This window comes from Balaenoptera ricei, chromosome 11, assembly GCF_028023285.1.
Source record: "Balaenoptera ricei isolate mBalRic1 chromosome 11, mBalRic1.hap2, whole genome shotgun sequence".
NCBI lineage: Eukaryota > Metazoa > Chordata > Mammalia > Artiodactyla > Balaenopteridae > Balaenoptera > Balaenoptera ricei.
The window spans coordinates 31,960,976-31,987,514 of NC_082649.1; the positions used below are offsets into that span (position 1 = coordinate 31,960,976).

General features: G+C 57.1%; 2 protein-coding genes across 4 annotated transcripts in view; one reads left to right on the forward strand and one right to left on the reverse strand.

Moving 5' to 3' along the window:
- TMEM63B (transmembrane protein 63B) lies at positions 1–24,592 on the reverse strand. 3 transcript variants are annotated; one of them, XM_059938601.1, is made up of 25 exons: positions 23,745–23,867; positions 20,302–20,426; positions 17,478–17,660; positions 17,118–17,197; positions 16,805–16,843; positions 15,733–15,823; positions 14,232–14,269; positions 13,099–13,241; positions 12,948–12,999; positions 12,377–12,485; positions 11,664–11,734; positions 8,592–8,672; positions 7,882–8,005; positions 7,146–7,279; positions 6,928–7,065; positions 6,488–6,641; positions 5,447–5,553; positions 5,117–5,203; positions 4,806–4,871; positions 3,422–3,584; positions 2,737–2,842; positions 1,586–1,753; positions 1,233–1,348; positions 986–1,066; positions 1–699 (listed from the first exon to the last, which is right to left on the reverse strand). In XM_059938601.1, the coding sequence occupies exons 2-25, from the start codon at positions 20,413–20,415 to the stop codon at positions 508–510; spliced, it is 2,637 nt and encodes an 878-aa protein (XP_059794584.1). In that variant the 5' UTR covers positions 20,416–20,426; positions 23,745–23,867; the 3' UTR covers positions 1–507. The 3 variants fall into 3 exon arrangements, with proteins under 3 accessions (XP_059794584.1, XP_059794586.1, XP_059794585.1); XM_059938603.1 differs by lacking the exons at positions 20,302–20,426; positions 23,745–23,867 and adding an exon at positions 24,363–24,592; XM_059938602.1 differs by lacking the exon at positions 20,302–20,426.
- MRPL14 (mitochondrial ribosomal protein L14) overlaps positions 23,973–26,539 on the forward strand; it is a 12,129-nt gene continuing 9,562 nt past the window's right edge. The window contains exon 1 of the mRNA XM_059938604.1: positions 23,973–24,088. The gene's annotated coding sequence lies outside the window, so the exon portion shown is untranslated. The remainder of the gene's footprint in view (positions 24,089–26,539) is intronic.

Here is a 26,539-nt window from a genome sequence, read left to right on the forward strand (position 1 = left end):
GGTCATCCCCCCCTGGCTTGGGGCCTGACTCTTCCTCCCGCTCAGCACCCCCTCCCCTCTCATGCAACCCCGTAGGGGCTGGAGGCTCTACTTCCCTGGAGTGCTACATCCCAGGGGGATCTGGGGGGTGGGGGAGAGGTAAGAACTGGGGGAGCAGCCCCTGATCCACCTGCCCCCAGCAGGTCTCCAGCCAGTACCCCCCTTGGCTCTTTTTAACCCTTTCCTGATCACACTACTAGCCCAGGGGGGCACTGATCTGGGGGGAACCCTGTCCACACCCCTCTTTGCCCCGGGGCCGGCTCGGGGCTCTCCTCACTGAGGTTGGGGGGTTCCCTCCCTCCCTCCATGGTGGGGGAGAGCGGTGAAATCCCCAGGTTTAAATACCTTAATGAAAGCAGGGGATGGGGAAGGAAGGGGCTTTAGATCTAATAAATTATTAGCATTTTAGTGTCCGTGGGGGGCGGGGTGGGTGGGGGCAGGGCGTGGCCTCCAGGGCCCTCCCTCCCCTTACTGGTGAATCTCATTCTCTATGAGGCTGTCCTCACAAGACTGGAAGTCTGTGTCCGTGAGGCCGTCAGGCGGCATCAGCAGGTCCTCATCTTGGGATGAGGATGACGGGGGCTCGTCCCCTGAGCTCCCGGGACCCCCATCCCCATCCCCGTCAACTTCTGAGTCCTGCAGCACCTGAGCGATGTATTTCTGAAGGGGGAGAAGGGTGGGGGTGAGGGTGGACAGCTGCCCCTCGTGGGGAAGGGGTGAGGGGGGACCTCATGGCCTGTGAGGGTAGGGGCGGTGACCCTCTTCCTAGGGCGAGGTGGGGCAGCCCCCAGCTGGTGAAGCCAGATCCCTCCCTGCCCCTGCTCAACACCGCCCCGGGGCCTGGAACAGGTTTCCCTTTCTGGATGACTAATGGGACACCCAGCTTTGGGGCTGGATCTCCACCAGAGGCTCTTCCCCACACTTGGCCATGGAGCAGGGCACTCACCGCAGATTTGGGGACAGCGGCAGCACTGGGGGGCCGTCCATTGCTTCTGGGGTCCACGGTATCTGTCTCCGTGTGCTCAATCTTGAGGGGCCCAGAATGAGTCAAGCAATGGGGGGAATGCCCTGGCCCTCAGCCATAATCACAACCCCACTCTCTCTTGGCATCCCTGCCCTCAGCTCCCAATCCCCCACCGTCACCCTGCTGAGATTCTGCCCTCGGCCACCTCCCTGCCCCCCTTGCCCCACACCTTGTAGTTGTGGGCACTGAGGTATTTGAAGTGTCCGAAGCAGACGTGGCAGAGACAGATGACGATGGTGATGACCAGGACCACGAATGTGAACATGGACGTCGGGGCTAGAAACCCTGGTATCGGGGCGGGCAGAGAAAGGGCCGTTACCTCTCCTCCGGGCCCCCGTCCCACAGGCTTTTGCTCCCTCTGAACGCACTCCCACACTCGCATATGCTGCGGCCTCTCGCAGGCCCCGGGCCTGCGACCCCCGGCCCTCGTGGCCTCCCGTGGCCTGCTCTGCCTCGACTCTGGCGGGAGTCTCCTCTGCCCACCACCCACCCCGGTCCCCGAGGGTGGGGGGCGGCCCTCACCCGTGCGCATGGTGGAGAAGAAGAGCAGCCAGAAGAGGCACAGGATGGGCGCAGCGACCACCTGGTTCACAGCCCCTGAGTGGATCTTCTTGTCCAGCTTGGCCGGCAGGTAGGCGTAGTAGAGATTGTACCTGTCTACCAGGTGCTTCAGCAGCATGTACATGAGCCCTGGGGGAAGCCACAGGGGCCCTGATCTCGAGCTGCCGGACCTTTGCGTGTCTGTCACGGGTTGTCCTGGGCCTTTTGAGGTCGCTGAAGGGCTGGTCCCCCTTCTTCTGCCCCAGGCCCAGTAGACAACAGAGCCCCAAGCCCCTCGCAGGACCACAGAACCTCAACTTCCACTGCTTCAACCCCTTCACTCTGCAGCCCCTCCTTAGGAATTCTACTATTAGAAATCCATTTGTTTGGGTCAGCAAGCATCCTCTTAAAACCCATATCATTCTTCCTATCTCTGCCCTTAAACAGATGAGTATAAATTAGGTGGTAAGTTCTATTTTCCTGGAGGTTGACGGGATGGGAAATTTCAAATGAGGACAAGGTTAGCTTGGGAGTTTGAAGCCTTCAATACCCAGGGAGGGTGGCGAGGGGTTAGGATGTTAGTGGGGGGAAAGGAGAGGTCACCAGTGGGGGCGATAACTGGGGTGAAGAGAAACTTTGCTAAATTTTTTCAGAAGGAAGAGGGACTTGCCCAGGTCACATGGTACAGCTACAGCAAGGTATTTCCATGAGTAGTAAGGACCACGCTGAAACCCAAAGGTCTTTCCCGAGTTTATGGGGCTGTGTACGAGTGTGCCCATGGATTCTGTGTAGGACTGTGTGTGTGTGTGTGTGTACACCTCAGTGGGCATGGGATGTGTGTCCAAGTATATCCACCTGAGTGAAGGCACTGGTGTGAGCAAACATGGCTGTGTTGGGGAGACTTGGCCCAGGGGCCCAGCACAAGAGCTGAGCCCAGCCTGAGCTGAGATGGCTTTTCCCCTCCTCCCCCCTGGCCAAGCCCCAGACTGAGACAGGGACCGGGCGGGAGGCCCGAGGGGCCGGTCTCCCAGCCGGGGCCCTGTCCACTCGGGTGGCCTGCCTTGCTAGAGTGGAGCGGGAGAGGTCCTGGGTCCCCCCGAGCAGGGCCCAGGTCCCGGCGCGGCGGTGCCTACCGAAGGGCACGATGATGGGGCAGGTGATACTGTAGGTCATGACCACCGTGAAGACGCACATCATCCAAGCGTAGGCTGCGCCAAACTGGAACTCGTAGGCCTGATGCTGGGGGGGAGATGGGCAGGAGGGTAGCTCGGGGAGGGGAGGGGAGGGGCGGGGCGGACTGGAGGGGCTCAGGGCAGGTGGGAAATGGGAGGGGGCCAGGAAAGAAGCCAGGGGGAAAAGGAACCCAATGTCCAGGGCAGGGCAGGGCAAAGCCGATGGAGAGAGGGGCTGTGGCTGAGACGGAGGCCAGGGTGGACACAGTGATGGGGCATCAGGAGGGGCCTTCGAGGCATGAGGGGCTGGCAGGTTGGTGGGCTTGGGAATGGGATGCCCAGAGCCCTCGTGTGGGGTTAGGGCAGACGGACCCGAGGTCTAGACCCAGACCTCCCCCAACCCCCATCACAGAACACTAGACTGTCAGAACTGGCGGGGGCCTTCAGGGTTAGCTGTGTCAACCTGTCACTGTACACATGGGAAAACTGAGGCCCCGGACGGGAAGAGGGTAACCCAGGGCCACGGAACTCGCTCCCCAAGTCTCAGCACCCCGGGTGCCCCCACACTCTAGCACGGCGGCCACTGTTTCTGGTTGGGCCCGCTAGGGGGCGCTGTGCAGACCGCGGCTGCCCCGGGCGGCCCTACCCGCTTCACGTTGCGCCTCTCGGCGGCCGAGCGCGCCAGGCAGAGCCGGATCATATACATGAGCAGGCCCGGGATGCGCAGCAGGTCCATGGCGTTGCCGATAAAGGCTGAGGCAATGACGTAGTTCACGAAGAAGGCGCCGTTGTCCGGCAGGAACACGCACCTGCGGGCACCGGGTGCTCCAGCTCTGCACCCTTGGGGGACCCGGTGGCCCCCTGCCCACTGCCAACGTGCCAGCACCCCCAACGTGCCTTCTTCCACGTGGACCCTTAAGGTCAGCCCTCAAAGCACCTGTGTCCCAGTCCCCCGAGTGTGAACCCCAGAGGCAGATGCCAGAGTGTCCACAGATGCCTCCAAAGTAAGCCCCAGACCCTCTCAGCGTGAGTGAGCCCAGAGGCACCCCTAGAACTTGTGCCCCAGAAAGACCCCCGGAGAGAGTGCTTGAGACCCCTAAGGCCACCAGTGTCCAGGGTGTGATGCCGGAGGTTGGCCCCAACCCCCTGTGACCCCAAAGACCGCCAAGGGTGTGAGCCCCAGCAATACCCAGAAGGCTCCCTGCCTTAGACCTTACCTTAACCCAGAGTCACCTCTGGAGTATGAGCCTTGGACACCTCCAGAACTCAAGCTCCAGAGACCCTCCCCCAGAGATCTTCAGAGGGGGAAGCCCAGTACCCATGACACCCCAAGTGTGAGCCCAAGATTACCACAGGTGGCCTAGAGCAAGACCCCTAGAGCTGGTGCCCACATAAACAGCCAAGGTTTGTGTCCCCCAAGACCCCCTCACAGGGATTCCCAGGGAAGGTGCGATTCCCAGAGAACTGCAGAGTCACAACTCTGGATGACAGCCCGAGACTTCAGAGGTGTTCCCAGAACTTGTGCCCCAGAAACACCCCAAAGTGTGAGCCCCAGAGTCCCCCATAGGCACTCTTAGGTGTGAGCCCAAGAGCCTTCCATAGATACTCAAAGGTGTGGCTCCAGAGACCTTCAGGGATACCTCTAGGAACCCCCATGTCACTCCCACAGTACAACCAAGATCCCACTATAGACCTCTCCAAACCTCCCGAGTGAAGCTCCAGACTCCCATGGTTAGTCCCAGGATACAAGCCCCAAAGCCCACCATAGAAACCCCCCAAGTGTGGGTCCCAAAGCCCCAAATACACCTCGGGGGTGACTCAGAATCCAGAGAGGTTCCCAACACAGACCCCGGGACATCCCATGTATACACCCAAGACAGCCTGTGGGGCAACCTTTGGGATGACCCTGACTGTGATATAAGCCCCCTCCTCCTCCCCGCTGCAGCGGTGGGAGCTTTGTTGCACCATCCCATGGGGGAATATCCACCCCCACCATCTGGTCTCCTTCCCTGGGGACCCCGGTCACTCACTCAAACCGAATAGCTGCCTCAGCCAAGAATTTCTTGTCAAAGAGCCAGCGGAAGAAGAGGTCCAGGCTGGAGAGGAGAGGAAAGGGGAGGAGAGGAGAGGGGAGGAGAGGAGAGGGGAAGAGAGGAGAGGGGGTGTGTGGGGGAGTTGGAATGGCCCAGAACACCAGGGGAGGGGGAGGCCCATCCACAAGCTCTCGGGATGCCCCCCAGACATGGGGCCCCTGGCTCTGTAGAGGAGGTGGGAGCCTGAGCTCCCCCTCCCCCTCAGGCAATTCTGGACCCCAGCTCCCATCCCCTCCTCCGAAACCCACCTGCTCAGTCCCAGCGAGGGCAGGAGCAGCACCATGAAGATGAGGAAGGTGTAGCACTTGTGCATGGTGGTCCTGTTCTCCCCAGAGCTGGGGTGGGGGACATGGGGGGGCAGAGGTCAGATGAGCCAGCCCCCATGCCTGCTCCCCCAGCTCGTATGGTGTCCCAGGAGGGTTTCCTGGGAAGGAGGGGGGCTTCCCAAGGTGAGGATGCTGGTCACCATCCCTCCCTTGCCAGCTCTGGGACTGCCCAGGGCAGGGAGCCTGAGGGCAGAGCGTGTACGCCCAGGAGGACCACAGTGAGGCGTGGTGTGTGTGTAGGGGGTGTCTCACCGTGTCCAGTGGGCTTCAAAGAAGGCAGAGTAGTAGACGATGGTGGGGAGCAGGGCCGAGAAGCACCACAACAGCAGGGTGGGGAAGAACTGGGTGATGATGGGGTTCTGCAGAGGGCAGAGGGGGGCGGAAGGTGTCAGGTGGGGGCAGTCTAGTGGGCCCAGTTTGCTTTGCTTACCTGCCCCCTCCCCCAGTGAGCCCTGGGCCCCCCAGCTCTCAGGGCCTCATGTCAGAAGTCCAGAACATCTGGGGGCCAGGGCCATATGTACAATCCCAGCATGAATAGTATTAGTAGTTAGCATCTCTGAACACCTACTGATCATGTACTTTTCATGTATTAATTCTTACATTAATGATATTACCCCATTTTACAGATGAGTAAACTGAGGCAAAATGAGAGTCAATAAATTATCTAGCTAGTAAGCAGTGGGTGGGGGAGATTTGAACCCAGGCAGCCTGGGTCTTATCTATTATGCTATCATCACTCAACGATTTTCAAAGTGCCTTCTCATGAATTTTGAGGTTCCAAGGAGGTTGCAAAGAGGTGAGGGGAGAGCAGCAGAAATGCCCCCACACCCATTGCCATCTGAGTGACCTCGCTTTCCTACATTGGGTTTCATGTAAGATTCCTTTTGATGAAGGCCATCAGAATCCAAGTTTGGAAGTCAAGGATCTGGTCTGACCCTTCACTCTTTGGTTGGAGAGACCGAGGGATTTGGAGAAGGACCTTGTTCAAGGTCACATGATCAGTTTGTAATGGACCCAGGCTCTCTCTTCCCTCAGAGGCCCTCTAGGCGTGTGTAAACTCAAGGGAGGCCTCTCCTAGGGGGAAGGTGGCAGGGAGCCCGAGGGAAGTGCACAGAGGGGTTTGCAGCCCATGGTCACGTGGGACCTTCTTAGTGGGGCTGGGCTAGAAAAGCGGAACAGGATCTGGACTGGAGGGCATGTGGTCCACCCCCCGCCTGCCGCTGCCCGGAGGGATGTGGGGCCTGGTATCTGCGTTTGGGGACACAGTGTGGAGGATCGGGGTGTGGGCCTTACATTGAGGTACTCCACGGGCTTGGTGACGTTGAACTTGTCCATGGTGGTGATGATGATGGCCGGGGTGGTGAGGAAGAAGAGGAGGATGAAGAGGACGACATTGATGACCAGGCAGCGCAGCCACCAGATGAAGCCACGGATGGAGAGGTGCTCCCTGGGAAGGTCCGGAGGCATCACTCCAGGGCTGGACGCCTGATCCGTCCCCAGCGACACCTAGGGCCTCCCTCTCCTCCCTCTCCCCACTGGAGCCCACGCCGGCCCCACGAAGCCACCCCGCAATCCCCCTTTGTTCACCAGTAGATGTTCCTCTCCCCACTGGAGCCCACGCCGGCCCCACGAAGCCACCCCGCAATCCCCCTTTGTTCACCAGTAGATGTTCCTCTCCCCACTGGAGCCCACGCCGGCCCCACGAAGCCACCCCGCAATCCCCCTTTGCTCACCAGTAGATGTTCTGGGGGTCAGGGGCGTAAGACACGGTCCAGTTGGAGATGTGCAGGGACTCGCTGCAGGAGGAGGAGCGGGGCTCCCCGCGACAGGTGCAGCCCTGGCACTTACACACGTTGAAGTCCTTCAGGATGCTGGGGGAGGGGGGCACGGTTACCTGGGACCTGGAGCCCCAGCTAGTCCCTAGGGGCCGGGGCGGGTGGGTGGAGCTCACATGGCGGTGATGGTCTCATTGTGGAAGGTGACAAAGGCCATGCCGAGAGGCTTCTCGTTCACTTTCTCCTTCTCCCGCTTGTAGTCCTCCTTCAGCTTCTGCTCCAGCTTCGTGTAGTACTCAATGGCCTCCACCTGCCGGGGCGGGCGAGGCAGGGCCCCGGTCAGAGCCACCGGTCCCTGCAGCACCCAGCGGGCACTGCCCAGAGCTGACTGCAGCCCAGGCACTGCTTTAAGCTCTCTGTCCACTCGCTTATCCTCACAACTACACTGGGAGGTGGGTACAAGTAGCTCTGTCCTACAGACAAGGAAACTGAGGCATGGAGCAGTCCGGAAACTTGCCGAAAGCCACAGAGCTAGTAAACACAACAAGCTATCCTCTTGGCTGACCTCTTCTGATTTGGGGGTTGAAAACTTGGTCACTGTAGGGATAGGGGGCAAACCCAACAATGGGACTAGGGCTTCCAGGAACAGATGGGGACCTGCTTGTGGTCCGCACCCCAGCTTTGCTTCCTTCGGGAGTCTCTTCACCTTGGGGTATTTGTGTGCAAGGCGTGCGTGCGTGCATGCACGCGTGTGCGTGTGTGTGTGTGTTCCTGGGGGTGTGGGACGGGCCCCACCGTGGGGTGCATCCATCTTCACTGTGACCTGTCTCCCCGGGACCTTCCAACTCCCCCCTTCACCCATCAGGAGTCTGGGGGCCCTGAGGCCTGAGCCGAGGCCAGGACGCCCCGTACCTGCTCGCAGCCTTGCACCACACAGCAGCAGAGGTGGCCGCAGGGCTTGGGGTTGATCATGGTGGGGACGTTGTCCTTGCTTTGGAGGTTTGTGAAGTAAAGCTTTCCCCGCTCGGCCTTCTTCCTGTGGGACCCGGGTGCCCGGTCACCTACTGCCCAGCTGGGTCTGGCTGGAGGACGGGTAGGTAGCCCAGCTTCGGGGTCATGCAGTCCACTCCCCAAGGACAGGGGCCACCTTACTCTTTGGTTTGTTTAGGATGCATGGTTCAGACATGTCCCCAGCCCAGTGTCTCCCCACCATCCCTTGAAGGGCAGAAGTTCTTCCTATAGTCTGGCCTAAGTTTCGCACACTGTAGCTGAGGAAGGGAATGTCCTCAAATGGGGTGGGGACAGTGGGCCCCTTTCCTCTAACCTCCAGGCCTTGCTCTTTCCAGAGCTGAACTGACAGGCACTCCAGGGGGTGAATTAAAATCAAACGCCCCTTGGGAATTCCCTGGCTGTCCAGTGGTTAAGACTCTGTGCTTCCACTGCAGGGGGCACGGGTTCGATCCCTGGCTGGGGAACTAAGATCCTGCATGCCATGAGGCATGGAAAATCAAATGCTCAGGGAAACACCTGGAAGGGGAGCCAGGCTCCTGAGTGGCAGCCAAGATGCCCTCCACAACGGGCAGGGGGCCCTCGGGTGTTGCCCCCACCCCCAGCCCCATTACCTCTCTGCATCAAGGAACATCAGGCGAGCCACGTTGTAACATGGGCGGGCTTCCAGAACCGTGCAGTTGGGGTAGGCCTCCCTGAAACACAGTCCACCATCATCCTCTGCAGGGAGCTTGCCCACCCGCCCCCAACTTTCCCCTGTGACCCCGGCACCTTCAAGACACACAGCCCCAGTGCAAGCTCCCTCTTTCTGAGTCTGCAAAAATGACACTTCCTGAGAATAAAACTGTGAAATTCCTCCTCATGCTTATCTGAGTGGGGGGAGGGTACGCACACCGGCGTGGGCATGGACCCAGACGCGAGCGTGTACCTACGGGGCGCTGGGGACACCACGGCTGTGGTCTGATTCTTGTCTGGGGCTGTGAACTTTAAGTTGAGAGAAACTGTTTCTAGTATGGTTGTTCTCTTAACCCTGCTCCTAGAAGACCTGATTACAGTCCAATACTTAACCTTGACCATCAGCTGACCCCAACCAACCCACAACCCTGGGCTACAGAATGATCTCTGGCCCAAGACCGACCGGAGGTTGATCCTGAAACCTGACCTGAGATTGACCTCTAACCCTGGCTGGAGACTGATGCTTTACCCTGACCCAAACTGATCCATAACCCAGACCCAATACTGACCCTCTAATCCTGACCCGAGATTGACCCCACCTTGATTTAAGACTGACCAGATAGATTCTCAGTGCCTGGTACCTGGCAGGGCTCGAGTGATGCTTGCAGGCCGAGTGGAGGAGCACTTTCTTTTTCATCCTGATCACACTGGGCTCCTTGATCCTAATCCCTAATCTAAACTGCGTCCCTGTCTTTTTCTTTCTTTCTTTTTTTTTTTAATTTTTAAAGAAGGAAATACCAAGTGTTAAAGATTCAGGAGACATGGTTCTAAAGTAACAAGATGGACCAAACGCACGAGAATTTGGAAACTTAAATCTGGGATGGGGTCCTTGAAAAGCACTTCCCAAGAGGCTTCAGACTTTTCCCCAGACACCGCTATTGCTCAAACCATTTTAGGGTTCCTCTTTGGAAGGGCCTTTAGCCCTGTGGCAGGCTGAGCCCTCATTTTCACCCGACTAATCTCTAATCCCCTAATCCCCACCACACAGGTTCCCTGATTTTGTACACAGGATAACCCCTGATTGTGCTGGGTCAGTCCTCCAACCCAGACAGACTGCAGACCTGGACCCCACACCCTGCCTGATGCTGACAGCTAGCCAGGGGCTCCACGAGGACAAGGGCTGCCTCCTGCTCAGCACCATATACCCAGGCCTGGGCCAACAGCCTGCACATAGTAGGTGCTCAGTAAATACCCACTGTGCTGTGGAATGAACGGGTCCATGAAATGGCTGTTCCATAATGCTCACCGTACTGATCTTAAAAACTCCAGTTAGGACTGCAGTCTCCCCAACCCCTGCTCATAGGCTGACCGCTAATTTTAATCAGACTGTTTCCTAAACAAAATCACCCACCGACCCCTGAAACAGACAACTTGGACAGTGAGCTCCCCACCGATCAAGCCTGGCTCTTCTTTGTCTCCCTGGGATGAAGCACATACTAAGTGTACAATGAACAGTGTACTGGATCAATGGATGCTTGACTCACAGGGTTCACTCCCTCACCGCACTCAGGGCTCTGCTCTAACATCACCCTGTCAGAACCCCTGCTGCCCACACCATCGGAAACTGCAACCCTCCCTGACCCTGCTCACCCTGTCCCTCTCCCTGCTTTGGTTTTCTTCTTAGCACCTACCCCTACTTGACTAGTTCATTTCTTTGCTATCTGCCTCGCCCCACTAGAATGTAAGCAGATGAGGGCAGGGGCTTTTTCTTTGTTTCCTGCCATATCCCCAAACTCCTGTTCCAGTGCAGGCACATAGCAGGTGCTCAAAGGATCCCTGTTAGTAAAGGACTTGTCTGTACAAGCTGACGGCTGATTCCACGTGGATGGTAACATTAAGATGTCGCCTAATTCTCAGCATACACTGTCCTTTATCCTGACCCAGCCTGCCCCCTAATGCTGAGCACAGCTTGAACCCCAGATGGGACCCCAAATCATTCTCTCACACTGACCAATGATTGATGATCTAATTTCGGCTGCTGTTCTATAAACTGTATGAGGGCAGGACTTGTTTCTAATTGATTTATGCCTGGCACACAGAAGGTGACCAATAAATGCATGTTGAATGAAAGAGTATTCACCCACAAATGCCTGTCACAAACCAGTCCTTCTCCTGTAATACAGGAGCCTGGAATCCGACCCCAATCCAGTCCTGATCTAGGACGACTACTGACTTCTCATCCAGACCTCACTAAATCCTGATCCTGGCCAGAGACGGAGCCCTGATCCAGACCACCAATGTCTCTAATCAGAACCACTGGACAACTCCTAATACTGACCCCAGACCAATCCCTGAGCAGCCCCTGGACTGGCCCCTAAAGCTGGCCTCTGCATTGCAAACCCCCGAGAGCTTGATGGTCTCGTACTCATTTTTATAGTCCCCAGGCCATCACAGTGACCTCAACAGCACCTGAGAACGTTTGCTGAATGGACAGATGGATGTGTGATAGGATCCCTAATCCTGTACACAGACTGTTCTGGCCACCTGGAGATGTATATCCACCCCCTCACTAAGACAGACTTCCAGCTAAAAAGTGTCTCGGAGAACATACAGTCCAGGCTCTCCTGGGCTCCCTGAGGATCCACTGAAAGCCGAGGAGCTTCTCCCTGCTAGTCTGCACACAAGCTCTGGAATGCCACGCACAATTGTGAGACAGCCACACCCGCCAAGGGCCCGTGGACCTGGGGTCGACAATCCATGACCCTGTTCGAGCCAGGAGGAGAGGCCCAGGGGACTCATTTTTCAAGTATTTCTCCTGCTCTTTGAGGGGTCTGAAGTCCAGCCCGAGTGCTAGACCGCCCTGGAGTCAGAGGATTCTTCCTTAGCCTAACCTCCACCCCTCACTGCAGCCCCTGACCCCCCCGAGAGAGAGGCGTGTGAGGATGCTCCTGGAGATGGAAAGCAAAGAAGGGTCCACAGGTCCTCGGGGTGGGGGTGGAGGAGCTACTCACTCAAAATGCTTCTTGATCTTCTCTGACTCTGCATATTTGGAGATTCCGTTGATGAAGAGAGTCCGCTTCACCTGGGGTGAGACGGGGCAGGTTGGCCTTCCTGAGGCTCCGATCCGGGAGAATGCAGGGAGGGGTGGGGAACAGGTGAGCAGAGAGGAGCAGACAGGAGTAGGAGGAGGCCTTGGGAGAAGCCAGGCCCAGGGAAAGCAGGGGGAGTGTTTCTAATAGAAATCAGGCAGTGAACAGAGTGAAAGCCCTGGGCCCCTTGCTCCCTGAGGGGTTACAGAGTGGGAAGAGGGGGTTCTAATCTCAGATCCTCAGGCTGTGAGGCCCCAGCACAGAGGGTGGCATGGAGTGGGCATTCAGTACTGGTTTTGGGAGTGAATATTGAAGGAGAGGGACAATCACTCCCGTAATATCCACCGCAGATATTTCCTGCCCCGGTGCCTTCCATGCAAGGCCTCACCTCACCCCCCACCTACCTTGGGAGAGGGACTGTTCTCTCATTTCACAGATGAGGAAACAGGCTGGGAGAGGTAACTTAACTGGCAGGATGGTGGGGCGGAGGAATCCTGAGCTGCTGAGCCAGGATTCAAAGCCAGCTGGCCTCACCCGGAGCCGGAGCCGATACCCCTTAGGACTCCGGCAGGAGAGGCCTGGAGGGAAGGGGAGGGGCTGGGCTTGGGCGCGGACCTGGGCTCTGCTCCACTCACCAGGTCGTCCTCCTTGTAGCGCATCTTGGAGGTGTGTCTGCGCATGCTGTAGACGGTGAGCAGCAGGTACAGGAAGGCGAAGGAGGTGTGCAGCCAGAGCAGGTTGTTCCTGGAGGGCAGAGGGGTGCATGGAGCCACCGGGGTTGGGAACACTCTCAGACACCCCCAACCTCCCACTGTTAATTAAACCCTGGTACAGGGCCCCTCTAGAGCACTTCTGACCCCCTCCCAAGGCGGGCCCCACACCCCACATCCTCTAGACCCCAGGATTGTTCCATTCCAACTGAAATGTCCCCAAGAAGTCATCTCTTCATGCCCTACCTGCTGGCTATACTGCCCTCCAACCACCGCCAGCCAGCCCTCCTTGGCCCGGGGTTGCACACGGCTCTTCTTTATCTGGCCATCCCTGGGATCTGCTCCTTCTGTTTCCATCCCAAGCCCTCAGGGACCCACAGCCATCTCAGCAGCCTCAGCATCTCTCCCCTGAACACTCCCTTTTTCCTCTCCTCCCTGTTCCCACCCAGACTCTGGCCGCAGACCCAGGCCTCACTGACCAGCTTCCCACCCTTACCCTGATTTCAAGTTGGCAATGGTGGTTCTCCCGAAGCTGTAGGCATTGTTCTCTGGGGGGGTGGGAGGAGGGAGAGGACGACGGTGGGGTCAGGGCACGTCCCCTCCTGCCCCCTCCTCTCCCCGCCCTGCCCATCCTAGCCCTCACTGACCCAGCAGGTCCCCTGAGAAGTTGACGGGCAGCACGATGCCTACGGAGAGGACGCCCACGACCACCAGCAGCCCAATGATGTGTCGCTGGAAGGACAGGTAGTGCACAGCGTCGCCACCACATTTATCCCGGATCTCATCATCCCTGCAGGCGCCGGGGACAGAGGGATGCGGTGAGGACCAGGGCAAAAGAGGGGCCGCTTGGCTCGCCTGCCCTTGCCCACCCCAGCCCACGTCCGCCCTAGCCCCTGCCAGTCTGGCAGCAGGATGGGGTTGAAAGGGGGGGGGCTCTGGGTCCCCCATGTTCTGGGAGGGGAGGGAGGAAAGAGGGAAAGGGAAGGGGAGGGAGAAAAAGGAAGGATGCAGAGAGAAGGGGAGGGAAAGGGAAAATAGAGGAGGAGGAGAGGGATGAGGGGGGAAGAAAGAAAAAGAAGGGGAGAAAGAAAGAAGGAAAAGAAGAAGGAAGACTGCAGAGAGGAAGAACAGTGAGGAATGGGGAGAAAAGGAAGTAAGAGGATACTCTGGAAAGGGAGGACAAGGATGGTGGCAGGAAGAGGCAGAGGCAGGAGGGAGGAGGGAGGTCTGGAAAGCAGTGGCGCTTTAGGGGTGCTGGCGAAGCCCTTTAGACTTGGGGAGGGGCCCTAGGGGCCCAGGGGCCCAGGGGCGAGGGCGGTGGTGGTGCTGACCTGTCTGGGCTTCCTGCCTCTCTCAGGGCTCACTGCCTGCCTGCCGCACTCTGGCTCCATCTCCTGACTTCTGCCTGCTGGATACTGGCTCCTGCCTGCTGCTGGCTGGCTGCTCCCAGCCTGCCTGATGCCCCCACCCGCTAGCTGCCCGAGGCTCTGAGGTGGCGGCGTGAGCCCCTGCTCTCATGGGCTGGCAGGGGCGGGGAGAGCTGAGGGCAGAGCGGGACCCCAGGCAGGGGGGTGCACAGGAGACTGTCGGGGGGTAAAGTGAGGCTGGCTTGGAGGAACAGCAGGGGCCTGGCCCCCTGGAGCAGGGAGGAGGGTGCTGGGCTGGCTAGGAGCGCTAAGGCCCTCAGAGCTGCTGGTCTCTGGACTCTGTAGGGAGATGACAGGTCTGAAGTTTCTCTCTGTTTCTCTCTTTCTTTAGAGCCTCAGGACCGTTCACTTACTTTATCCTGAAGATGGCTGTCAGCCAGGAACAGAAACCCTGCGGGGACAGAGGGCTATCGGCTAGAGTCCTCACCCCACCAGCCCGAGCCTCCCCTCCCCCTCAAGCCTCCCCTCCACCCAACCCCAACCTCGTAACCACCTGCAGGCTGTGGCTCACCTGTCACAGCTCCCACAGTCCCCACAGAAACTAGCTCATCCCCAGAGAAGGGGACAGGAAAGGTGCCAGCCCTCAGAGAAGAAAAAGGACCAAGGCCAAAGGGGGTCATCGGCGGACCCTCGTGCCCAGAGTGCAGATCCCCACAAACACCCAAGGGGGCAGCAGAACTGGAGAAAGTCCTGCAGTTGTGTGGGCCAGGGTGGGGATGGGTGGGGTTCAGGGTTCTAGGAAGGGACCTCAGGCCTGCAGCTAACACGCAGAGTTTGCAACGTGGCTGCCAACAGCAGAGCGGTGGGCCACGCTGCCCAAGGTCCTGCACCTACCTTCCAGGATGCCCCAGAGGGACCAACCCAGGGTCACTGTGAGCTGCAATCTCCTGCTCTCAAGCCCCCAGGCTTGTCTTCAGACAGAGACCCCAGTCAGGGCAGAGTGGGGATACGCGGGGCAGGGCTGGACAGAGAGACCCTCCCCCAACTTCCTACCGGGAGAAGGTACAGGCATAACACGGGATGAGGGAGAGAGGTGCCCTCCAGCTAAGATGCAGGACTGTGCTACCTGTTGCCAACATCACCTGAGTCTGGGGATCATCTGGACACCTCTGGCTGGCAGGGGTGATAGCTTTGCTTTGCCACTTACCAGTATGAGTCCAACTCAGGAAGCTGACAGGCTTCTTCTGCTATGGCAGCTACAGGAGCTGCCACCCCCAGGGCCCACAGCCTAAGCTGGACTGATCAGTGCCACCCTAGGGCCTGAGGATTAGAGTTCTGACCAGGATTAGAGTTCTGACCCCGGCAGAATGACAGAGGGCCAGGCAGGTAATGTCGGAGTGTGGTGTCTGACCTGAAAGGGGTCTGGGGTCCCCTTGCATCACCAAGTACATGCCTTGTCTACAGGGGCCCCTGCTCCTCAGCTCCAATCTACAAGCAGGTCAGCTGGCCCCAGGCAGCCAGGGGCTGCCAGCCTGCAACCTCTGAGCACCACAATGGATTCTGTGTGTTTTGCTAGGTGGGTCTGGAAGGCTCATTATTACTTCTAGAACCACATCTAAGAAAAAGTCATCCTTAGCATGGATCACTGGAGGCGGGCACGGAACTGTATCGGGGCAAATGACGTTTAGAAATCAGAGATGTTCAACCTATGCTGGTTTGGAGGCTGCCATGGAAGACAGAGCCAGGAGTTCTGGGTCCAGGGGCTACCCCGTGGCTCTCGGACAAGCATTACCCTTGCTGAGGAAAAGGCCACACTCCATAGGCCCCTGACTCTGTAACACTGGAAGCTACAGGCTGCTGAGCCCACCTGCCCTGGAGGAGGGGGTGATAAGAAGTTGGGGGGAGGGCACTCACATTGTCTCTTTGGTCAAAGTCGACGGAGCTGGAGACAGACGTGAGACGCTCATACCGGTCATGACTGTCCCCGTGCATAGCTGAGGCCACACTGGGGGTGGGGAGATGAGAGATCAGAGAGCTGGTGAGTCCGAGCCCCGGGGGAGCCAGGTGAAGTGGGTGGGCTTCCACTCCAGAGCTCCAGGGTCCAGACAAGGCACAGACAGCACAGAGGCAGAAGCAGGGGTGAGTGACCGCCCTCTCCCTGCCTCCCTTAAACCTGCCCCTTCCCTTCAGGGGACCCGGGGGACCTGGGGGGCACTGACGCAGGGCATGGGGGTGAAGGGAGGGGGTAGTCTTCACCAGCACCCCGTGGAGGTTGAAGGAAGAATGGAGCTGGCCCTGCAGTTCTGGAGCTGACCAGTGGGGGACGGGGGAGCAGAGCCCACATGGGGCACAGGGCAGTGGAGGGGGTGTGGTGAAGGACAGGCTGGACCAGGAGAGCCCTAGAAGGGCCGGGGGCGAGGGGGGCTGGGGGGGGGTGTCCTCCACCCTCCATGTTCCCTGACCCCAGCAGCTGCCGCAACTCCAGTGCCAGGCCTATAGACAGAGACGGTGATGGACACAGAAGGCCAGACTCAGAGCTTCTCTGGCAGCCCCCCTCCCAGGCCTCCAGAAGGGGTGAGCAGGGAACCCTGGAATAGGAAGAACTAGCTGTTAGGGGGTGAGAAGCCGCTGGAGACACCCAATCTTGTCTCTGCAACCAACAGGATGACTATACTGTGGGTTCTCGGGAGGATGGCTCCTCCACCCCAGCCAACCAGGACTGCTGAGGCCTGCGTGTATGGGGCACATGGGGAGGGATTTCTCCCAGGCTGGGGGCCGGAGGGAGAGATGGGGGAGTGCGGCAGAGACAAGCTGGGGAGCCCCCTGCTCTGCAAAGCACACCACCTGCGTTAATCCGAACATGAGCCTGCAGAGGAGAAAGCTGAAAAGAGAAACCGGCAACGTGGCAGGAAGAGAAGAGAAGCATGAAAGAGAAGAAAAGGGAAAGCTGGTTTAGTGGGGATGAGGGGGCTGCTGCCCCACATACTATTCCTGTTCCACTCGGTCCCTCTCCTGCCGCTGGCGCCTGGGGACAGAGAACAGACAGGGTTAGCGGGGGCAGGGGTGGGTCTCCAGGGACTGGCAAGGGACAAAGGCCCAGCTGTGGGCCCTCATGCCCCCATGCCCGCTCTGGGACCAGTCCCTCTTCATCCCCCCACCAAAGAGGATGAGAACGGGCTGGCTCTCCTCCTATCCCCGAGGAGTGTGGACGAGATGTGTGGGTGCACGTGTGTTGTGTGTGCATGTGTGTGCACACGCAAGCCTGTGTGTAGGGGTAGGGGCGGGTCCCGGAGCCTTACCTGTCTGCATCTGTCACCAAGGCCAGCCGCCCATAGTCCCAGGCCACCTTCCGGAGGATAGAGAACAAGAACAGCAGTGCCTGAGGAAGGAGAGGGTGGTTGGCGGGAGGAGAGGCCCGTTCAACCCCTGGACTAGCCAGGACGGCAGGGCAGAGGGGCAGAATTTTTGTCTTAGAAAGGGATGACTCTGGCTGGGGTGAATGGTCAGAGGCTAGGCTTGGGCTGGGTGATGGGCATTCCCTCCTGCAGTCATGCCTGGGGAGTCAGGGGCAGGTGGGAGAGTGGTTAGCGCTGCAGGTGTTGGCCAGCTATGTACAGGGTGTGAGTGCCAAGGGTGGAGGGTGGCATGTGGGCACTCACAAGGAAGCACATGAAGTCCAGAGCCAGCACGGTGGGGACGCCCCCGAATGGCAGGCCCTGCAGGACGGTGCTGCGGATGCGGGCACTGTAGCAGTAGTCCTTGGGGTTGCTGTTGTTGAGGGCTGTGGTGCCCAGTGTGGCCAGCAGGAAGGGCAGCATGACTGCTACTGCCGCATGGTCCTCCTGGAAAGAGGGCAGAGCAGTCAGCTGGGCTCGGCCCCTGTCCCCCTCACGGTTCTGTTCATGGCTCCGGCAGGATGGGCGTGGGCAGGGGACAGTGAGGGCAGATCCCCGGGCTGCCTGGGTGGGTGGAAGCTGTGGCCTCTGGAGATAAGGGCCTGGGGAGGGGAGGGTTGAGTCACATGGATTTACCTTCACTGGCTCTTGGGATGCAACCCCACCCCGGATCTAGGGAACTTGGCCCAGGTCTGGACTAGGGAGACTGGTTTTTCTAAGCTGGATGCTGTCTGTGAGTCTCTAGCATTTACCTCCTACCACCTCCATACACACACATTGCCTCTCCCTCCCTCCCTCTCTCTCTTTCCCAACACAAACTCTCTGCCTCTGTCTCTGTCTGTCTCAGGCAGGGGGCAGAGCTGAGCCCGAGGGAAGATGGGGAGGGTTCTTAGGTCTAAGTGGAGGGGTCTCTAGGCCAGAGGAGGATGAGTCAGGAGGCAGTTACCTAATCCTGATCTTTTCTTTCTACCCCTATTAGAAAAATGGCATGGTTTCATTTGTTCAGTTTTCAACTCTGTTAAATCACCTTCCCAATATAATTGGCTTCAAAATAAGACGTTCAGCTTTAGAGTTGTCCCTCTGTCCTCAGAGTAGGGGTCTGAGGATGGAGTCAGAGTGGGAAGTCCATTAAAAAGCAGGACTTCTGGGGCTTCTCTGGTGGCGCAGTGGTTGAGAATCCTCCTGCCAATGCAGGGGACACGGGTTCAAGCCCTGGTCCGGAAACATCCCACATGCTGCGAGCAACTAGGCCCGTGCACTGCAACTACTGAGCCTGTGCTCTAGAGCCCGGGAGCCACAACTACTGAGCCCCCTCACCACATCTACTGAAGTCCGCACGCCTAGAGCCCGTGCTCCGCAACAAGAGAAGCCACCGCAATGAGAAGCACACACACCGCAACGAAGAGTAGCCCCCGCTCGCCGCAATTAGAGGACGCCTGCGCGCAGCAGCCAAGACACAATGCAGCCCAAAATAAATAAATAAATTTATTTAAAAAAGTAATCTCTGAGAGATTAAAAAAAAAAAAGCAGGACTTCTGGGTTTGTGTGACCTGCCTCACTCGCCCCAGCTACACCTGTTTACCCTCATTCTTTTTCCCGGGCCACGGCAGCAACTACACCTTTCCCCCTTCCAGCTTCCTCACCTCTTTCCAATTTTCTTTGCACCTGAGTTGTGAGGACTACAACTCCCAGAGTGCCCTGCTCCTGCCCCTGGAGCAGGGCAGGCTGGGAATGCCATGCCCTGCAGCGAGCTTTTCCATTGGCAAAGGAAGGGAGACTGGGTGGGGGCCTCTCAGCTGGCCCAAGCCCCCTGCAGCCAGGGTAGTGCCCTCCGGCCTGGTTCCCTGCCACTGTCAGGTTGTCCAGCCCTCTACGGTCCGGTGGATGGGTAGGGAGGAGGAGGAAAGGGGCAGCCCAGCCTGGATGCCTGGGTTCTGGAAGTGCCTGGGGACCGAGCTGAGCCCGGTTCTGGGGAGGCTCCTGGGGCGGAGGAGAAGTGTGGCCGTGGCACCACTGCCCCACCCCCATCCTACTGGAGGGCCCCTGGGGGCCCCTTCTGCTGACAACACTGAAGCTCTGCCTTGTGTGTGTGTGTGTGTGGGGGGGGGTGGTCCCCAGGGAAGAAAGGAAACCAGGCAAAGAGAGAGAACAACAAACCTAGAATCGGTGACTACAACTCTGGAAGCAAGCGTCCCCCAGCCCCCTGGGGTGGTTCGGAGGGTTTCTCCTGCCCACCAATCCCAGATTTTCCCCTGCCTCTTCCTAACATTTCAACTGCAGGGCAAGAGGCACCAGCTCTCAGATGGAAGGGAAGACGGGGTTGTCTCACTTGGTCCCAGGGAGTCTCTGAAAAGCCTGGGTTAGGAAGGCTAAGGGAATAACTGCCCTGTGTGTTATGCCTCCCTCTTCTTTTCCAGCCTAAGTTGCCTTAAAAAAAACCCCATTAACTTAGTAATTGTAGCAGGTGCCATGTATGGAGCGCCCACTGTTTCAAGAATTTATACATTTTTCATTTAATCATTGACACTCCAGAGTTGGATGTCATTGCCATTTTAAGATGAGGGCACGGGGCTCAGAGAAGTTCCCAAAGTCACACTGCTCATAAAATAATGGACCTGGGGATCAAACTTAGGTCAACTACTTTCTAAAGCTTTAACACTTTTCAGGGCACCTTGATGCTTTTCTGATGTGCCTAGAACAAGACTCTGCAGACCACAGAAGCTTCATGAACACTCATTACGTGTTCTCTGGCTAGAGAACACCACAGCACTGTGAGAATGTGTGTGTTGAGGTGTGTAAACTTGTGTTGATATGTGTATCTGTGTGTGTGTGGGGTGGGAGGTGGGGAGCTGGGTGACTACATGGCAGTCCACGGAAATGAAGAGAGTCGTTGGTCTCTAAGTGGGGGTGTGTATGTGGGTGTGTCTGGGAGCCTGGGTATGTAAACATAAGGTGCACCAGGAAAGGTTAAAGGTAGGTATAGGTATCTTGCTGTGGTAATTGGGGGGCCTCTACACAAGTCCCCCCTCCCTTAAGTCCCAACTCTAATGCACTCCAGAAATCGATCCAGCCCATACCCACTCCTTGCCTGTTTCTCTCCAAAACGCCAAGGCTCCACCAGGCCAGAATGTAATGGGTACAAACTCCTGGAGCAGCATCCCCCTTCCATTCTATGCTCTCCACTCCAAGGAAGGTGGAACATTCTGGGAGCTCCTACATAAGGGGACCCAGTAGAGTAGGTGAGGGTCCAGGTACGTGCTTAGTAACTGAAGTCACCAGGTCCATCTGCTGCCTCCCTCTTTACAGTCACAAAGCACTCTCCCCTCCGCAACTGCACTGCTCTTCCCACCTGCACCAACAGGAAGGCAGGGCACACTCCCCATTTGACAGGGCAGGAAGCAGGGACCCGGGGTGGAGAAGCCACTCACAGGGAGGTCACAGGGCAGGAAAGGGTGGAGCCAGGGCTGGTGGCTCGGCTTGCTGACCGGGTACTCCAAGCTCTTAATTGTGGAGGCGGGGTTGCTGGGCTCAATTTCACCCAGGGCAGCTGCTCTCAAAGCCTTCACTGAGAGCAGATGAGAGAAGGGAAGAGACTGAGGCAGAATGTTTGGGGAAGGGAGGGGCAGTTTATCCACTCCACAGGGTCGCCTGAGTCAGTGGTATCCCAGAATTTCTCTAGCCTGACACTGAGGCTTTAGCTGGAAGTGTGCAGGGAAAGTGATGGAGGATTTTATTTCTAGCTAACTGATGGTTACTTTATCATCAAGAAGTGTTTGCATGGTGGGGGTGGGGTGGGGAGGGAGCTATAAATTAAAAGTTTTTTTCTTAAAGAGTTACTAGGGAAGATTTAATTTAGGGCTTGGGATCATAGGAAGGCAGTGTGGTCTGTTGGGAGGAGATGAAGATGGAGGCTAGTTCTGTTACTATGTAACCTGGGCCTCAGTCTTTCAATGTGTAACAAAGATATACTAATGCTCCATCCCTACCAACTTCAGAGAGATGGGCAAAAATGTATCCACAAATGAGGATAAAAGTGGTAGGAAAAGAATGCATTTATCAAATACCTATTTAACTCGTATTTTGTGCCAGGCACTGTTCTAAGTGCTTTACAAATGTTATCTTGTTTACTCCCCATCACAACCCTAGGAGGACACTGAGGTACAGAGAGCGTACATCACCTGCTCAATGGCACACAGCTAGTCTGTGATAGATCTGGGCATGGACCTAGGCAACCTGGCTCAAGCCCATGCTTTTAACCACCGCACTTTTCGGCCTCAGCCAACAGAGGAGCCACTTCCATCAGGAAGCTGGGGGTTGGGGGCTGGGGGTTGCCAGCTACAGCTCTGGAGAAATGCCACACCCATTTCTACCTGTTTGCCTTCCCTCTTGCTTCTAGCTCCCAGACCTTCCACCCTGGGTTTCTGATTTCAGGTTCTGAGGCAGGTGTAGGGGACCGGCAACAGAGCCTGGTGGTTAAGAGTACAGGCTCTAGGATGAGACAGATGTGGCTTCTGACCTGGCGACACTACCTCACCACCGTGGGCCTCAGTTCCTTCGTCTGTAAATGGGGATAATAATTCAGTCGTGTGGTTGTTTTGAGGATTAAACATGATGATTTAGGTAAAGCTCTTAATACAGTTCAAGGTACAAATGGATTCTAAAAAACTTAGCTACTCTTATCAATAAAGTGTGGAATAAAAGGGGTTGGTTTAATGAAGGAGAACTGGTAAAAAGCAAAATTAAACAGAATTTAATATGCTAGAACCCCTCAGTCTGGATGGGTTTCTTGTCTATACCTAAGGGCTTACACTGCTTTCAGGACTCTGCCACCGAGTGGCAGAGAATGTTTCCAAACTCTTCAAACAAACTGATCCATCTGTAGCAGGCTGGGAAGTGGGGGCATGGGAGGGTGGTGCTATGCCAGGATGGGTCAGAAGTTCAGGGAAGAGAACTCTTATTGATCCACTACCAGGCAGGGTGCCAGGCTCTTTACCTGTACTATCTAGTTTGATGCCCGTGAGTAATCTCGTAAGGAGATGGTAGTAAACATACTTTTTAACTGACACTAAGGTTCAGACAAGTTAAGTAACTTGTCAAGGTCGCACAGCTAAAGAATGGCACAGCTGGAATTTGAACCCAGGTCTCCAAAACTGTTTTAATTGGAGGGAACTTGTAGGCTGTCCAAAAGGGGATTGTTAGCTACTCACCACCTGCCTTATGCCTTGACACATCCCTACCCACCCACCCATAGGCCAAGACCCAACTGGGTGAGCCAACAGCAGGCCCCAGCATGTGCCACCTGGGGCATGCCAGGGCCTGGACCCTCTGGTACCCTGGAGGACAGTCATGCTGCCAGCACCCCATCCCACCAGCCCCCCGCTGGAAGCCTGACAGACACTGTCACTCCCCTCCTCACATGTTCCTGGGAGGCAGGTCTGGGGGCCCCTCCTCAGGAGGGGCTAGGGTGGCCTCACTCTTCCTGGGCTGCTGCAGACCCAGGGAGAGGCTAGAGAGTAGTATTGGGTACAGAAGTCCTGGCCCTACCACCTGTGCGCCCCCCTCCCCGCCTCCAGGAAAGTGGAGTGTTGAGCAGCCAGACCTCCACCCAGGGGACCCAGGCAGGAGGCAGCACAGAGCCCCAAGGACAGCCGGCCCCTCTGACCTCTCCTCTCCACTTCCCAAGCGTCCTTCTCTTCTGGGGAAGAAGGCGCCAAAGCTTTGGGACTGTCCTCCCTAGGTGGTCCAGCAGGTCAGGAGGGACAAAGCACACCGCCCCCCCTTCCCCCCAACAGGGCCTTTGCCCCACTCCGGTTCCGAGTCCGAATCCTTTCCCCACCGCACCCTCCAACGCAGGCCCGGGCGGCTCATGAATGAACTGTACTGTGTGGGGCGCAAGGAGAGGACACGCTCCCGGGGCCAGTCGCCTCCCCAGCCCTCCGACCAGTCCCCAGACGGACCGGGGGCAGCGGCCGGCCTCGCAAACCCTGCCCTTGCCCGAGCCCGAACCCCTGCCCCGGGCCGGCTTCTGGGGTACTCGGCCCCTGGAGCAGGAGAAAAGATAAAAGACACCGAGGGCATTGGACTTGGAGACCCTGGAATTCAAAACTCGGGGGCGGGGGCGGCAGATTCCCCACAGCGGCGGCGGGCTGATGGGGCGCTGCTGGAACCGCGGAGGGGACGCGCACCTGGACCAGGCAGGTGGGAGAAGGGTGGCGCTAGGGGGCCGGGGGCCGGGGGCCGGGGGCGGGGGTCCCACCCCGGCGGGGGTCCCACCCCTCGGATCTCTCGAGGGGTGGGGACAGAGGTAGGTGTACCTCTGGACCCCCGGCAGGGGTCGGAGCACTCACATGATAGGCTCAGGACGGGGTTGGGGGCAGCGCGCGGCACCACCGGTCCCGCGGGCCCAGGCACCTCTGGGTCCCGCGGGAGGTTGAAGGGAGGGGACGCGCAGCTGAGACCGGGGTTTTTCTTTGGGTGGTGGTGGGATCCTCAAAGAAAAGAGAGGGGGCTGGGGAAGGGTCTCGTACTCACCCCCAGGCGCAGACTCAGCTCCGGCTCGGAGCCCCGGGTTGGGGCGGGGCGGGGCTGGGGGAGGGGGAGGGGGAGTCGCTGGGCGGCTGGAGCTCCGGGCTCCTGCGGCGGCCGCGGCAGTGTCTGGGGGAGGGGGAGCGGGAGGAGGGAGGGGGAGGATGAGGGGGCGGGGCCGCGCAGGTCCCTCCCCCCACGCCGGCACACGCAAGGAGCGGGCGCACTCTCAGATCGCCGTCCGCCCAACTGGGCCCGACGCGCAGGCGCAGGGCGAGAGGCCGCGTAGCGGGAAGGCGGCCCTGGGCCTGTGGGGGCCTGCGGCGGGATATTCCAGGGCGGCGAAGGCGGTATGGAGTCGGGGGGGGCGAGGAGGGGACGTCACTCTCCTAACTCTCTGCTTCCTCTCTCCCTTGCTTCCCCGCAGGAGGGGTGGCGCACACTCCGGGATGGGTGAGGAAGGGCCGGAGTGCGAGGATCGTCGGCCCTCTGGGGGCCGAGGGGCAGTGGGAGGGTCCCGACGGGGATGGAGGCCTCTGACCCGGACCCTCCTCCCTCCCATCCCCCAAGGGCGGCGAGGGCTCCGGTGGCCACTGCGACCCCGTGCCCCCGGCCCGCGCTCACCTGCCTTCCCGGGGACTGGGCGGGCTGCCGCTAGGTCTCACGAGGTGGCCTCGGCCGGTCACTCTGGCGCGGCTCCTCGGGTTTGTCTGCTTCTCTCTTTCTCCCTTTCCTTTCCCAACCTGGGTCTTGAGATGACTTTGTGACTCGTTTGCCAGGCGCTTCTGTGGTGTGGAGAGTGAGTCCACCGCTTTCACTGTCATGCCAATGAGTGGCTATCCCGGCTCCAGGGGTTTTCTTGGTTTCTCATTTCATCAGAGGCTGCACCTGCCAGGGATTAAGACTGGAAAGAAGAGAGAGAGGGGAAGGAGAGAGAGGTGTGGAGGTGTGTGTGTGTGTGTGTGTGTGTCTGCGTCTGCGCGTGTGCATAACTCCTGTATGTTACCCACAAAATAGATCACAGAGGCACACAGAATACCAACTTTTCCATTTAATTGTGGGTTCCTGGAAGGCTCTCTTCCCTTCAGGCTTGATGGGGGATGGTCTGGAGACAGAAAGGAAGTATTGCTTTTCAGGTGGGCGGTAAATGAACTTTGCTACCCAAAGAGATTGATGGACTGAATTTATAAAGAGGTTAACAAAAGAGCACATGACAGAGTCACCTCGGGTTACTAGGGAAAAGCTGGGAAGTTGGGAGATACTTGAACTTGGGCTGCTGGACAGAGGAAGGGCACTGCCTACCTGGGTGTGTCTGGTTCTTGTGGCTGGTCAGTGTCTCTGCTGTCTGCTGGCTTTTTCAAGGGTTCATTAGTAGCTTGTGGAATGCAGCTGTAAGGTTTTGATGCAGTTCAAACTGAATTCCCATTCAAACTGAGTCCCATCGGTTAGTTGGAAATCAGTTTAGTGGATCATGGCCATCATTTAAGAAAAAATGAAGTAGAATAGAAAATATCAGAGAGCATTGTACTTAGTAAGGGTTAAGTATTGTTTCTGGACACTTGCTTCAGGTATACACACGTGGTGAGTGTGTGTGTGAGTGTATTAGGAAGTGTTATGCAATGCGTTTCTGTGTGTCACAGAAAAGTTCGAAACACATTGGTTTCCTGTGTTCTCCTGTTTGCGCTCTTGCCTTCATCAGCCTGCGTTTAGAGTCATTTAAAATTGTCCACGAGGATGCAGTTAGCACACCAGGGATATAGAATAAAGAACAGAGTGGGTCTCTTTTTTCAGGGAGGTTACTATGCTAGAAGACAGTTTACCCTTCACTCATGGAAATACGTACAATGGAAGAGCAAGGATTTTGTTGGGGTAGGAAGTAGGTTGCCTTCCTAAGAAGGCCAGAAAGGGAGGTGGGGTTAAGCTGTGTATGGTAGACTGCCTGGTGAGAGGAGTCTTTGTAGGTTTGAATTCTGGGAGCTGTTTTGGGTAGGAGCAAGACGTTTAGATGAAAAGGAATCTGTCCTATTTGTGTTGTTGTTTTTCCCTTTTATGGAATTGTCCATTGTGCCCTTAGAGCTTTTTGGATGTATATTTTCTATGGAACTTTTTACATGTTGTGTTGATTGTATGGTTGTAAATCTGGTGTGATCCATTGCCAAGTAGCCCTTGTAATGGATATGTGGAAAATGGAAATGGGAGTCCGTAGTTACCTGGGTTTGGGACCCCTGAGGATCACTGGGAGGCATTTCTCATGTATTATTATCTTTTTAATAATACAGGTAGGCGTGTTAACATGTGGTGGATTCCAGATCTATTTCTGCTTGTGCCTAATTAGGGTCACTACATATTAACAGACAGAGAGAAGAGGAAACATTTCAGAAAGACCGAAATGAGAACTGAATGAAGTACGCCGTGAAATCCATGAAGGAACAATGGCCAAAACGTTTTATTAGTGCCCCTGAATATGAAGGGTAAAAACCTTCCCTGGAGTCCATTTTTTAGGTGCTCTGTTGAGCACTGAACATAATTATTTAGACTCTCCTCATCATCTAGAATCTTACATGATGCAAGAGTTATTTGAAGCCTGTCTTATCCCCCTCCTGTCTTGGGGGATTATGACACCCCGACCCACATAAGATGGATTTTCCTATTATTTTCGTTACTTGGATAGTTCTTATGGCCATGTGGGAACTTGGGAGGGTCTCAAAAATCAGGTTACAACTGATCCTTTTTAGAGGCCAGTGGTTTGTTCTGGCTCACCCTGGTGTGATTTTACATGTGTATTAACAATGACAACCAAC

Coding starts and splice junctions, on each gene's coding strand:
- TMEM63B (XM_059938601.1), bottom strand. CDS start 20,415: ATGTTCCACCTTCCTTGGAGTGGAGAGCATAGAATGGAAGGGGGATGC. Junction 11,735..12,376: donor GCTACAAGGAGGACGACCTG/GTGAGTGGAGCA, acceptor GTCTCACCCCAG/GTGAAGCGGACTCTCTTCAT. Junction 700..985: donor CCGCTGTCCCCAAATCTGCG/GTGAGTGCCCTG, acceptor CTCCCCCTTCAG/AAATACATCGCTCAGGTGCT.